We start from the raw sequence: 15,456 nt of genomic DNA on the forward strand, positions 1-15,456 counted from the left end.
CACGGGCCTTCGAGGGCCGCATGACTCACCCTGAGATGAGGAATCAGGGGTTAACATAACCACTGGAGACCTTTTCATCCAAACCCTTTTGCCTCCATCTCCCACTGCCAAACACCCATCCATCATTTTTGACTTTCAAACCTACATGTCAATGTGTGCACACTCTCCTGCTTGACTTAGTGAGAAATTCTGAGGACTGACAGTTTTTATTCAAGACGCCCCCAGGCACGGCAGGGGTCCTGGCATTGTGTTTGACACAACACACCTGTTGCCGTCTTTGATGTGTTCGTCCCCCCCCCTCCACCCCCACCCCCGACCCCCCACGGAGATAGATGGGGGGGTTGTTCTCCTCAAATGCAAATACAAGATAGAAGGAAAAGGAGATGGAAGGTGCGTAAGAGAATCTTGATTGATGTTCCCTTGGTAGATTAGGGCGGCCTGTCCTGTGCGCTCCACAAAAAAAGTTTGAGCTACTTTCTGTACAGTGAATGAGTTCAGCAAACTTCACCGTGGGTTGATGACGGGCAAACAAGACAGCAGGACGGGCGGAAGGTAAAGACGTCTGACCAGAAGGAGAGGGAGTGACGGGAGAGTGACTATGTCACCATAAAACTGTCACTTATGTGGACAGAAGCCACTGCATGAATTCTTTAGAGACCCCTTGTGTGAAGACCTGTGTATCCCAACATGCATTAGTTATGACATGTTCATGGTGTTGTGTACATATTCATGTCTCTTGCGGGATGATGAATGTGATGTGCGTGACTCCCGTCCAACTTGGGGACAGGGTTGCGGCTCAGCTGAAGGTCACATTTCATCCTACAATGACTGACCACCACTAAATCCTTTATGTGTCCACATGCAGATGTGTTCATGCAAAGTAATGATGAGCTGTATTTCTACAGTGGCCTGGAAGTGCAAAACAATATAACAAATTATGAAACATTTTTACATTTCAGAAAAAAAAATTAACATAAGCAGAAACACTTTTACAAAAGACGAAACAAATTACCAAAGACGAAACACCCGGAAAGGGAACGTTCCATTTCACAGACATTCCTGGAAATCCGAAGCCCTTTCTCGGCAAGACGCGCCCCGCTTCAACATGATTGGCTCCTGCAAAAATGTAGCTTCCATCCATCCATTTTCTGAGCCGTTTATCCTCACAAGGGTCGCGGGGGTGCTGGAGCCTATCCCAGCTATCATTGGGCAGGAGCAATCGCAGGGCACACATAAACAAACAACCATTCGCACTCACATTCACACCTACGGGCAATTTAGAGTCTTCAATTAACCTACCATGCATGTTTTTGGGATGTGGGAGGAAACCGGAGTGCCCGGAGAAAACCCACGCAGGCACAGGGAGAACATGCAAACTCCACACAGGCGGGGCCGGGGATTGAACCCCGGTCCTCAGAACTGTGAGGCCACCAAAAATATATCTTTTAAATACAATTGTACCTTTTTTGGCAGTGTTGTGGCCACAGCTAAAATCTTTTTGTGTTTATTTACTGGACTGAATCATTCAATTTAGGTAAATGTTCAACACTTGCAAATGTTAGGTTTTTTGTTGTTAGGTTGGTTTTCTACCAGATTATATCAGTGATCATTTTTTGAGAAGGGACCAATTTTATGTAGTATTCCTAGTTTACAAAAGAGGCTTTTAATGGCTTACTGCACAACAATGGAGCAAATTAATGATGCAATTTTGATTTTAAGATGTGGAAGCTCTTTCTGCTGGTTGTAGAAAGACTGTACTATTAGCAATAGAAGAAAAAAAGATGGTACATAGAATGTATAAAATGTTTTATATTTTTCAGGTTGTTTGACAACCTGCCTTGTGCGAACAAACTGAAATTTAAAGGGTTAAGAAATAAGGACAAGAGCTGATAGTTAAAACTGTACGCAGTAAAAGAAGCCAAAAATATTTTGAAATAATCTTTAAAATGACAGACTATGTCAGCATGTGGTCAAAAAAGGCCAGGAACAAGCTGAAAGTGTAGTAAAATCGAAAGAGACCTGTGGGTAAAATACAGACAATTTGTATGCACGTGTATACAATGTGTGCATGACTATGCACATGTGTACACGTGTGTATGTGTGTGTTGCCCAGTATGTAATTAGGTGTTTATATGTTAAACACAAGGCAAGCTTGAGAGGAATTCTGATCAGGGCCTTTGCAACAGTTGTTATGGAAACAGCGTTAAGCAGCTGTATTAGCCAGTAGAGGTAATATAGAGGCTGTTGAAACTAACAAACAGTGGCGAGGAGGGCAGTTTGGGGATATAATACAAACTACATATTATTGCTCGGGAGTACAATAGGCTTGATGAAATTTTAATTGTGCGTCTAGAACAGAACAAAATTGTCCATGTCGTAATTCAATGTCTGACTATCTTTCTGTTTAAGAGCTTCACATATTAATTAACCAGGCCAGAGGAATAGAGAGCAAACAAGACATTATTGGTCTGGTTTACAGCCGACATCGAATCATTAATGTCAGCGGAAAGTGAGACATAACTTAGACTATTTAGCTCTAGCCTGAGTTCTGAGATTTTGGGAAAAAAAATTGCCCTCGGTTCCGATGACATTGTTGATTTTCAAAGTTACATAGGAATTATTACAGAAGTACAGTGGATATAAAAAGTCTACACACCTCTGTTCAAATTGCATGTTTTTGTGATGTAACAAAAATGAGACAAGGATAAATCATTAACAAACTTTTTTCACCATTAATGTGACCTATAACCTGTACAACTGCAATGGAAAAAAATGAAATCTTTACAAGAGGGGAAGTTAAAAAAGAAACAACTGAGACAATGTGGTTGCCAAGTGTAACTCCTGATCTTATAATTGGGGATGTGGTTGTGTTTAGAATTTACCAATCAAATTCAAACTCATAAAAAAATGGGTTAAATGGGAGTCAGCAGAAACCTGGCTCCATTTGAAGTGCCTCTGATTAACCCCTGATGAAGTTTCGCTGTTCAGCATCAGAGGAATCTTATTTTTCAAAGTTATCAGTCAAGGTAAGGGTACAAAGAATTTCCAAGGCATTGAATATACCATGCAACACAGTGAAGACACTCATCCTAAAGTAGAGAAAATAAGGCACAACGGTGATTACCAAGAACTAGACATCCCTTTGAAAAATTCTTTTTAAAAAACGAAGCTGCCAAGAGGCCAACAGCAGCATTGAAGGAGCTGGAGGAATTTCTGGCTAGTACTGTCTGTTCAGTACACGTGACACCAATCTCCCATATTCTTCAATTGTCTGGGCTATGGGGAAAGTGGCAAGATAGGGGCCTTAACTCACAAAGAAAAACATCCAAACCTGGGTAGATTTTGCAAAAACAGACTTGAAATGTGGGAAAAAATTTTTACGGTCTGATTAAACTAAGGTCAAACCATTTGGCCATAATTTCAGAAGGTATGTTTAGCGCAACACAACACTGCTCATCACCAAAAGCACACCATACCTACAGTGAAGCATGGTTGTGGCAGCATCATGCTTTGTTTTTTTTATTTTATTCTATTTTTTTTTAGCTTGCACTGGGGCCCTGAGGGAATTATGAAAGGTTCCAAATATCAGTCGCTGTTGGCACAAAAACCTTCATGCTTCTGATAGAAAGCAAAAAAAAAAAAAAAAAAACTAGGAAGTCTACGATAACATCTGAACTTTATTAGGAGTTAATTAGAGGCACTCGAAATTTGTTGTGTGTTGACTCCCATTTAACATGAGTTTGAATGTGATTGGTTCATTCTGAACACAGACATCCCCATTAATAAGAGGGTGTGCACACTTGTACAACAACATTATCTCACTTGTTTGTTTTTATGTTCCCTCTTGAAAAGATTTCTTTTTTTCCAATTGCATTGTACAGATTAGAGGCGGGGAAAGTTTGAAAACAATTTATCTTGGTCACTTTTTTTAAAATCAAAAACCTGGCATTTGAACAGAAGTGTGTTTAGATCCACTGTAAAGTGACAGGCATGGAAAATGACACACCCACTTAGCACTTTCAATGGATTATTGATCATATAAAGTCGATCTCTCTGTCAATGTGGGTTTTGCATATCAAAGAAGAGTGTGAAATCTGTGGTGAGCAGATTGCTGAAGTAGAATCCTGCAGAAGTCTGAATCGGAGGTTATTACGGATACTATGCCAATCCCTGTCAGATATTTTCAAGGTTCATCCGGAAGTGCACAGTGTTGGTGTTGTGAACAAATACCAACATCAACAAACCTCCCCGGGTAATGCTAATGCCGTTCTTTGCTCCATATATGTAAACAAAAGAAAGGCAAAAATTGATTCTGAGTATACTTAAAAGGAAACCTCAGTGTGCTGTCTCCCATCTCCATAAAATAAACAGTTCAATGCCAAATAATGTGTGTGGCGAGAAGCAGCGTCAGCCTTCGTTTGAGTTACTGCTATGGAATGGATGTGACAGTTCCAGTTTACAGACAACTCTGTTTTCCCCTGATATCTGCCAGGGTGATGCTCGTCATTAGACTTCAAAACACACACACGCGCGCGCACGCAGACACAGACAGACACACACACGCTCACACAAGACATTCTCGCCTGTGGCCAGACCCTTAAACGGACTCCCCCCAGGGAACGCTTCTGCATAAGTCTGTTGCAGTGTAGGCGACCAACAAAGGCGCCCCCACTTTCCTGCTGGGGAAATATACCCCAGGCTAGGGAGTGTGTGTGTGTGTGTGTGTGTGTGTGTGTGTGCATGTGTGCAAATACGAGTCCTTTTCTCATACAAGCACTTTTTCTGTACATGCCATCCATTTCTTGGAGGGAGATGGCCTCTTCGAGACCTGAGTGGGTGGCTGATTTCCCCACTTGCATCGCTCGCAGTCTAACTTCCCACTCATGATCCCAACTTTGTTAGATACAGTCTTGCTTAAGTAAGTGGCTGTCCCAGTCTCTCCCAGTCAGTCTGCTGTTGACAGATCAGAGTGTGGTGTGGAACCATGTGCTTGTACTCGGTCAGGCCTGCTGGAATGCACTATTTTGTAGGTTCACGGAGACATGCAAAATAACTAGGTTTATGGAGTAGATCCCGGGAGAAAGATCCTCTCTGTCGCTGAGTCTGGCACTGTGAACACACAGAGAAACACACACACACTTACAGTATTCCTGAAGGGTCAGTGTGTCGCTAGGCTTGCAGACAACGTTCCATCACTGGCCGTCCGTCGGGATAATAACACCGACTTCGACGGATCGACCTTCAAGTCTCACTTCTGTCACTCTTCACATGGGTGTGGAGCTTGTGTGTGTGTGTGTGTGTGTGTGTGTGTGTGTGTGAGGGAGGGCGCAGCAGCATTTGTGTATGTGTGTGGGTGTGTTTTAGAGTGTGTGTCAGGCTGCCGTTTCAGCTGACTCCTCTGTTTCGGGCTTTTTAATGGCTCTTATGGGGCAGGCCTTTAATTGCAAGTCTCTCTCCCTCCTTCTTAATCCTCCCATCATTCTGTCTCTCCCAGCCCCTTGTCTCCACTCTTCCCACCTCTCTCCTTCCACCTCCCACTGGCTGACAATCACTAGGGGAGCCCCCAGTGCCTGGCCGGAGCTGTGGAGGCCATATAGCATATTGACTTGCTGCAGAGTGGTTTGGGAGGAGGAGAGGTGGCTGCTTGTCACCACTAATGAATAGATGCATAAATGAATAAGGTCCTCTTTGTATGCAAGTGTGTGTGTATATGCTTTGCGAAGCATGAAAATGTCAATGTGAGTGTTCGTATGTGTGTTTTCAACCCAGACTATGCGATTTTCTGTAACTCAGACAGATAGACATTAACAGTTGGCAGATTGATGGTGATAATAATTAATGGTGTGATGGCAGCATGTTCCTCACACACACGTGCACACACATGCATGCACTTGCACAATTCACATATGAGTGCAGGATGAGGCAGTGGGGGTTGGGACATGGCAATAGAATGGAGGATACTAAAAACAATCCTGTTAAGTGCCAGCACCCTCCACCTGCTCTCTCTCTCTCCCTCTCACTCTCTCTCTCTCTCTCTCTCTCTCTCTCTCTCGCTCAGTCCCCCCTCCCTCTCATCTGGTCAGCATTGAACTGGAGTGCTCTCGTGCCAAACTGGGACAAATAACTGACAAACACACACATGCATAACACAAGTATGAGGGAGAGTGGAAGAGGAGGTCCACAGTAGAGATGGGTGATCTGAGGGGGCAGATGAAGGAGGGCTGTATTGTTGATGTCTTCTTCACTATTGCTTTGCGCCACATTTCAAACGATGATTGCCTTAAGAGGACAATTTACATTTCACAGGCCTACACAACAAGTGGGTGAGAAGGGAGCCATGGATCGAGAAACAGACAATTGCGTTTCAAGGAGGAGAGTTATACCCAGTGAAGGAAAAAGGCAGTGTTGTGTCTTTGTGTGAGGCTGTTTTTCCTTTCTCTCTGTCAAACACACACCTGTATGACTGATTTGTTTTTCCTTCCTGGGCTTTACCTGTGCAAAAAGAAAGTGTAAATAGGGCGGCCTGAGGAGATGAAAGGAGAGCCAGAGGAATTAGGTGGCGAATGAGCGGACCTTATCTGGCGTGAGGCTGTGAAACTACAAAAGACAAGAAAACTTTTTTCCTATTAACGCACTTACTCAGCTAGTGTGTGTATAGTACGTGTGTGTATGTGTGTGCTAGTGTTGTTGGCCTTTCCTCAACAGTGGAGGCAAGCATCAGTGCGTCGGTTGCTGTGATTGGTTGCTAGCCCTGAGGTTCTGTGCTCAATGTCTGTCTCCTGACTGGCTGCTCTGTGACTGATCAAGCACCGAGATTTCACCGTGGCAATCCGATATATTGCCACACACACACACACACACACACACACACACACACACACTGTGGGCATCAGCAGGTCATCTGGAAATACCTGTTGTTTTATCTCCCTGTGACACACAACACACACACAAGCACACTCACACAAATATATACAGTAACCTTTCCGTCTTGCATTTGTTTCACCAGGAGATTGCTGCGTATCTCATCACTTTTGAGAAACATGATGAGTGGCTGACGACATCGCCAAAGACCAGGTGAGGCAAGAGCAGACAATATCGCTTTCACACACACACATGGGCACACACACACACACGCACGCACACACACGCACGCACATACAGGGTGACTCTGTCATCAGGTGACTCATGTTGTTTTAATCCCTATGACCGAGTGACTGTTTGATTAAAACACTGGGGGTGTGTGTCTCCAAAGCGTCCTTCTGACGAGCTGCTTTACATGTACAGAATGCTCTAGAACACGGTCGGACTGCAAACCACCTAGTCAGCTGGAATTGGAGTATTAATGAATGCAAATGTATTAGGCTAACTGATGTATAATTCAGACATAAAGGGGGGTGAGGGCTCCAAGGGAGGTGTGTGCGTGTGTTTTTGCATGTGTGTGTGTGCGCGTGCATGTGTGCGTGTGAATAGGGATTCACATGCTAAAACTGAATATTCATCGTTTCCACTGAACCCTGCGTAGCTCCTTTCCTAGGGTATGGCGAAACGGAAAAGACCATCCAGCTCTTCACCTTCAGCAGGGTCCTCAAGGGTGCATGGGAATTTGCCCACCCAGTCTACATGTGTTTTGTGGACATGGAGAAGTTGTTTGGCCATGTCCCTCGGGGAGTCCTGTGGGGGTGCTCCGGGAGTAAGGAGTAACGAACTCCCTGAAAGCGGCTGTTCGGTCCCTCTACAACTGGTGTCAGAGTTTGGGCCGCATTGCCGGCAGTAGGTCGGATTTGTTTCCAGTGAGAATAAAGCTCTCAATTTACCAGTCAATCTACATTCCTACACTCACCTATGGTCACGAGCTGTAAGTCGTGACAAAGAACAAGCTAGCGGCCGAAATGAGGGTGTACGGGCTCTCTCTTAGAGATAGGGTGAGAAGCTCGGTCATCCGGGAGGGGCTCAGAGTCGAGCCGCTGCTCCTCTGAGTACGAGAGGAGTCGGATGAGGTGGCTCGGGCATCAGATTAGGATGCCTCCTGAACGCCTCCCCGGTGAGGTGTTCCGGGAACGTCCCACCGGGAGAAGGCCCTGGGGACGATCCAGGACACACTGAAGAGACTACGTCTCTCGGCTGGCCTGGGAACACCTTGCAATCCCCCCGGAAAAGCTGGATGAAGTGGCCGGGGAGAGGGAAGTCAGGGCTTCCCTGCTTAAACTGCTGCCGCTGCGACCCGACCTCGGATAAGCGGAGGAAAATGGATGGATGGAGATTCCTTAAAATAGCAGCATTGTGGGTGAGTGTGTAACACGTTGGCCACACAGTTTTGAGCTTCTAGGCTTTGCCTTCCTTTGCTTGCGTGGGTTTTCTCTGGGTTTACACATTCCAAAACCATGCATGTTAGGTTCATTAAACTGTAAAGATTGTGAATCCTTGTTTGTCTATATGTGCCCTGCGAGTGGCTGATGACCAGTACAGGGTGTATCCCAAAGCCAGCTGGTATAGGCTCCAGGTCACCTGCAAACCTAATGAAGATAATTAGTGCAGAAAATTAATGGATTATTCGATTCACTATACTGTAAATGCTTTTTATTTATACTTTATAAGTTATACAATAGTGATATAGTTTTGTTATATGGTGCCTATATAGCTACAAAATTTACATGAATAAAATTCTCAAACTTTAATGTGTGCACATTGGCAGATGTTGCACACAGACAGAGGCTTGCATTTTTCCCATTTGTACTCTGCAAGAATTCAACATTGACTCAAGACATTTACCATATAGATGGATAGATTGATTTTATATCGGACTTTTCTTTTCAAGTGTTGACCCATTTTCTTTAAAAAACAATGTCTTGGAAAGTCTGAGGTGACAACGCACCAATCACATTTTATGCTCAGTTTAATGGGAATATACATTATGAATGTCTGAATGGTTCTTTGTCTATATGTGTACTCTGATTGTCAACTGGAATAGGCTGAACTCACCCCCGATCCTAATGAGAGTCAACAAATATTGAAAACGGATGGATGGAATCCTTAATCCTAATTCTCAATTCACAAGTTTAACAAAATATCTTGGACAGTTCTATGCTTCCAACTTTGTGATAACAGTTAATGAAATGTACCGGCTAGATTAATTTAATGTGGAAGAACCTATGAGTCCTGACCTCAAACCCACCCAAAACCTTTGGGTGGAATTCAAACATAAGTGTGTTTTTCACAAGATCCTGCAAAAATAGACTCTTCAAAGATGTAACCAAAATGTGAATAAGTGGAGGTGGGATACACAGTATGTGTGCTTTTATATAGCGCCGCAGTATCCCACAATCCAATTACATGCATGAGAAAGTTGGTTTGTAGTTCCACTGTATAGTGTGACATGAAATACCTGTCGGACAACAACATTGCTTTCGACGTTCGTAGCTGCTTCACAGTTGTGAATTTTTGCTGGGGGACAATGAAGTTGATCCTCATTCTAATCATGAGAAGTGAGTTCTGAGTATAAAACTTCACACACACACACACACACACGCAGCTATTCCACTACTAATGTTTTTATAATTAATGCTTGTTGTAATAAATTTTGTTCTGTTATTTTTCATTAGTTTGCATCTAGTTTTGACAATCCAGGATCACTGTATATTTGGTCAGTCGCCTGACTTCTGCGAAGTTCTGTCTCAGTGACAGTGTGAATGAAAATGTTTGTCCCGTTCAGGGTTTGTCTGCATTCTGCCCGAAGTCATCTTGGATTGGCTCCAGCACCCCGCAGGTCAGGGTTAGGGTGAGAGGTTGAGCAGGAGCCTATCCCAGCAGACCTTGGGCAACAGGCGCAGTACATCCTGCATTCAAATATTGCGAGCAATTTGAAAACTGCATATTATCCCATTAAGTTAAAGTACAGATACTTGTGTAAACAAATATTCCGGTAAAAGTACTGATTCCACTACTTAAGTAAAAGTAAAAAGGTACATACTCTAAAATGTACTGAGTTACAAAAGTAGAATTTCTGTTTTTTTTGTATTTTTTATTTTTACTGTCAATTACAGTATATAAAATATTCATTTTGATAACTGGGCACGGATAAACCAAAAAGCAAAAAAAATTCTGTGCACACAAAATAGTTTCCCTCTTTTATTAATTTGGATAGTATTTGGACTAAAGAGGAAAAAATATCTCTGCACCCAGCAAGGTCAATTCTGACAGGATAATCAGATTGAACCCACAACAGGTCTCCATGAGCAAAACAACATAACAAAAAATGTCAAATTAGAAAAAGATAACACTTGAGAACACAGAGAATTCTAGAAGTTTGTGGTTTCCTGGCCAGCACAAGAGATCGCATTTGCTATGAAACATAAATAATTGTCAAAATAATTGTCTTAGATAAGCCAATGGATGGGAAATATCTTGCTTCTCTGAATCTGTTGCATTGTCGTTAATTCTCCCTGATTCATATTTCTCCATATGTGTTTTTTTTTCTCAATCAATCAAGATCTCAAATGTGCATGATTTTCCCTCACTCCATTTACGTGTTTTTTACGTCGTCTGTGAAGGTTGAAATAAGTAATGGTCCTATTTTGATAAAGTAACAAGTAGAAAGTACAGATGAGTTTTCAAGTGTAGGAAAAAAGTAAACAGTGGTCAGAAAAATAAACATTCAAGCAAAGTACAGATACCTACAAAATCCATAATCAAATGCTTCCAACCACTAGTTATACTGTATATTTATTATATTAAAACATAAAGAGGTTTATAACAGTAGGGAAGAAGAAGTAGAGAAAAAGTAAAGTAAGTGCAGCCGTCACCTCATGGCCCCTTTTGTGATTATTGATGCCGCTGAGAGCCTGAGGTGATACCTCTGTGCTCCCATTCTGCAAGCTAAAGGACTCTTTTCAGGAGCAGCCCGAGGCCAACAGCAGTTTATGTTGTGGATGGATTTCTCATTGATTGGTTGTGCTGCCGTATCGCCTCAGCTTCCCAGCAGCCACAGCAGCAGCAGCCGTATTGGTGTTATTGAGCAGCAGTTAGATATAATCCCATTTATACATGACATGAGGCGCGATTAGAACAGATTACACGTAATCCCATCAGATGGGAAGGAGCTCAGCTAACGGAGACGGTGACATTTATGTGCCGCCGCCGCTCTGTGTGTGTTTGTATCCACATGCAGTTGCACCATTGTCGGGCTAATATTAAGACAACAAGCAATGACCTTCATTTCTCCTCTCACTGGAATCCAAGTTCAGAGTAATGATTGTTGCCTCCTCTTGCTCGTCTCACGTCTTCCCTTTACCAGACAGACCCAGTAGCCCACTCTGTCTCTTTATCTTTGCCTTTTCTTTTTCCACTCTCCTCTCCTTGCCTTCTCTGTTTTCACTCTGCTACACCGTGGAACAGCGGAAAAGCTTTTTATATCCCACACATCACAGACCAGTTACAATCAATAGCATTTACTGTATGTCTGCTTGAATCGAAGGTTTTGCAAGGAGCACGGGCACCATCCTCACGCACACCAAGAGCATGTACAGCCCCCCCCCCCCCCCCCCCCCCCGACACACACACACACATCTGATCTCATCTATCGTCTCCATAACATAATTAGAATCAGCAGCCCTGAGATGACTCATACGGCGAGAGACAGAGACTAAACTGATCTTTGATCGCAAGGTGGGGGTCTCCACTCTGCTTCCAAGCTGGCAAGCTCACCCCCAAAACAGAACAGATTTGCGGTGTCAAAGAAAATCAGTTCAAAGCAAATTCAATTTTACTACACACTGTGCGCGGCGTAAATTGCAATCATCGCAGTCCATATGTGCCCTCGTCAAACTCGAGGTGAGCGCAGCCTAGTGAAGGGAATGGATGAGACAAGAAGATGAGAATGAAAGGAACGAGATGAGAATGGAGGGTCACAGTAAAGACAAAATGAAGAGATGGTCTGATAAGAGGGATAAAGACTATGTGTGTATGTCCGCACGCACGTGTGAGTATCTGTTAGTTTATTGATTGTTTCTGCTGTCATGAGATAAGGCAAAGATGCATTTTCTGCATCAACACACACACACACACACACACACACACATGGTGAACATTGTACATACACTTGTCCTGAATGTTAAAGAAGAATGATTGATTGCTTAGCAGCAGGTTTGACATTGAGCGCAGAAAACACATGGTGGTAGATCCTGCCATCTGTGACATTGCTGTAGTGTCTCTGTCTTCTCATACGTATGCTCACCTGGCATCCGTCTCTGTTTGTGTGTATGTTAAAGAACATTCTTCCCACTATCAACACTGTATGGACAAAAGTACTGTACTCGGAAACAAGGCCAGGAAATTTTAAGTAAATCGAATTGCAAATTGCGGCACGTTGGACGACTGGTTAGCACATGTACGTCACAGTTCTGAGGACCCGGGTTCAAATATGGCCTCGCCTGTGTGGAATTTGCATGTTCTCCCCGAGCCTGCGTGGGTTTTCTCCGGACACTCCGGTTTCCTCCGACATCCCAAAAACATGCATGGTAGGTTGATTGGAAACTCTAAATTGCCCTTAGGTGTGAATGTGTGTGTGAATGCTTGTTTGTTTCTATGTGCCCTGCGATTGGCTGGCGACCAGTTCAGGGTGTACCCCACCTCCCGCCCGAAGATAGCTGGGATAGGCTCCAGCACGCCCGACCCTTGTGAGGATAAAGCGGGACAGAAAATGGATGGATGATGACTACGTTTTGGAGTGTGTTGGATTTGAAAGACGTTATTATAACATTTTAGGATAGGTGAAAACACCAAACGCTGAATCACATGCTTTACCCTATACCGAGAAGAAAATACAGTTTGTTACAGTTGTTCTCCTGCGTTGTTGTTTTTTAATTAGTGTCTGGTTCAGGTTGATGTCATTTCGGCTTGTTTTTCATGTTTTCTTGTGGTTTTGAAGTGGCAAAATGAGGCTAAATGAAATGAGTTTAGCTGGTAGTGTGTAGTGAAAAAGTGGCATTCGGTGTCTAGTCCAATCCGTCATTAATTTATTGACTAAAAGATGTGTCTTAATACTTTTTGAGGTAATATTGTACGTATAGCGCATGTGCTTACAAGCTTAAATATTAACACATCAGGCAGTCCCCAGTTTGTGCGTGTGTGTGTGTTGAATTTGGGAGTGTAACCTTGACATTCTTTGCCCATAACACTGTATAGTTTCCACATCATTGAGCATTGAAATGCTGACAATATCAAAGACATCACCACTTTGCACAATATTTATTCTGTTCTGTCAAACTAATCCTCCCATTGTGTGCTTCGGTGGAACACTTTGTTCTTTCCTCCGAACAGGCCTCAAAATGGCTCCATGATCCTCTACAACCGCAAGAAGGTGAAGTACAGGAAAGATGGATACTGCTGGAAGAAAAGGAAAGACGGGAAGACCACCCGAGAGGATCACATGAAGCTCAAAGTCCAGGGTGTGGAGGTGAGAGGCTGCCATAAAGAAGAAACAAGTCTGTGATCTCTTTTTGTGCTGAGTTTGGCTTCGCTGCCAATCCAATCCATAATGTTAGTCACTCCTTCAACTCCTTGTAGACACACGCGTGCAACTCAAGGGTACACACAAACAAACACACACATGCTGGAGCTACTGGGCTAAAAGCAATATACCTGTGTGCAGTGTGTTGTGTGTGTGCGTGCGTGCGTGCGTGTGTGTGTGTGTGTGAGAGCTGTCCCTCCTCCCCTCTCTCCCTGCTCCTGTCCCTGTCTCCCTTCCCCTCACTCTCTTTCTGAAGGATAAGAGTGTGTTTGGCCTGCAGCCAGGAATGATGTCAATGCCTTCTTCAGCAGAACAGAGAGGGGTATCGATCCAGTCTCAAGGCAGGGTCTGTGCGTGCCAGTGTGTGTGTTTGTGCGTGTGTGCTTGAGTCACATCAGCCAGCTCAAAAATTGATTATTCAGCAGGACTATACCAGGAGGTGAGAGCAGTGAGCATGCATGTGTCAGAAAGAGAAAGACGGAGGGGGATTGGAAAGCAAAGGAGAGACAGCGAGGCAGCACGTGGATGTGTGTGGAAGGCTCACTAGTTGTGCATAAATGAACAGAAGACATGGGCAAAGGGAATAATTGAGATCAACTATTCCCATCTGTACCTCTATTATTTACAACCCCACATTCACACTGACAATCATCTGACATGCATTTTTCTGCTGCCGTGCACAAACACACGCAGACACACACATCGAAGGGCGAGTGTTTCTCTCGCTGGTCGTTGCTCAGTAATTGTTTGTGTCACCTCTTCCCGGGACCCCTCAAGCAAGAAAGCATTGTGTCGCGCAGGGGGCAGGGATGGCAGAGCAGTGGGAGAGGAGGAGGATAGTGAGAGGCAGGAAGCAGGGGAGGAAAAACACAACCCTGGTTTGAGAGCCTCCTCATATCAGATGGAAATATATGGAAATGCACTCTGCCTTTGGCCAAACACACTTTAGATAGCTGGCGGGCTTCTTCTCACAAGAGGCAAAATGGCAAGAAAATGAGAGTGCGAATGAGACAGCAAACAGAACAGACTTTTGATGTTGCTATTACATATCCAGCATGTCGAGTCTTCACCACTGTATGTACACTAACTATGCGATGACCTTGATAGAAGACCATTTCATCCTTCCACAGGGAAATCCCACAGGAGCCAGGACAGGCTCCACATATTGATCCTCTTGTGATATTTATACACTGTTGCCAAATATTGATATTTTTATAAGTGGACAACATCTGACGGAGGACCTTTTCAAAAATACAACGGCATGTTTAGCTCCTACATGAATACGACCTAAATGGCTATAACCTGAGTTCTCCTTTGCTGTTCTCTCCTTTGCTGTCGTCACCTCATCCTCTCCTTGTGTCCCGCTCCTTCCATTTTCTTTTCTCCTTTCCCCCCTGAAATCTCCTCTCCTCTCTCTAGTGTCTGTATGGCTGCTACGTCCACTCCTCCATCATCCCCACCTTCCACCGTAGATGCTATTGGCTGCTGCAGGTAAGCTACCCACCCCCTATCCCAGCTTCTCTACATTAAAACAAGAAGACTGTTTAACACGGCGAGATAAATTATATACAGTGATGATTGTTTTTTGTTAGCTGTTTATTGGATTTCTTCATCAAGCACGTTATATTAAGATTTAATTCACAACGCTACACCAAACTAAACTACCAGAAACTGTATAGTATATTGTTAATTTTACGCACCACATGTTTAATCTCTTAAATTGTCCACTCCATTTTCAAAACAGCACAGTAACCTCCAACATAAACCATTGATAAACATTCTCCTCTTCAAAATTTTAATGAGGCAGACTATACTAAAAGGTTGGGTCATAATAAAACTGGACGCCATTGCCGGGTTTATCGTCCCATTCAGGATATATCCCGTATTATGTGAACATGGTTTGCTGAGAAAACTTTTCGTAGATAAAACTTTTCCAACTATTCCTTGCACAA

General features: G+C 43.6%; 1 protein-coding gene across 5 annotated transcripts in view; it reads left to right on the forward strand.

Annotated features, from left to right (window-relative positions):
- The window catches only part of LOC133483837 (calmodulin-binding transcription activator 1-like), a 71,725-nt gene that overhangs the window by 29,711 nt on the left and 26,558 nt on the right, over window positions 1-15,456 (forward strand). For 4 of the 5 annotated variants that reach the window (XM_061785635.1, XM_061785637.1, XM_061785636.1 and 1 more), the window contains exons 4-6: window positions 7,007-7,074; window positions 13,315-13,450; window positions 14,924-14,995. In XM_061785635.1, the coding sequence (XP_061641619.1) occupies window positions 7,007-7,074; window positions 13,315-13,450; window positions 14,924-14,995 (276 nt within the window). The remainder of the gene's footprint in view (window positions 1-7,006; window positions 7,075-13,314; window positions 13,451-14,923; window positions 14,996-15,456) is intronic. The other variant, XM_061785639.1, reaches the window with a different exon arrangement.

This window comes from Phyllopteryx taeniolatus, chromosome 9 (genome assembly GCF_024500385.1).
Source record: "Phyllopteryx taeniolatus isolate TA_2022b chromosome 9, UOR_Ptae_1.2, whole genome shotgun sequence".
Taxonomy (NCBI): Eukaryota; Metazoa; Chordata; class Actinopteri; order Syngnathiformes; family Syngnathidae; genus Phyllopteryx; species Phyllopteryx taeniolatus.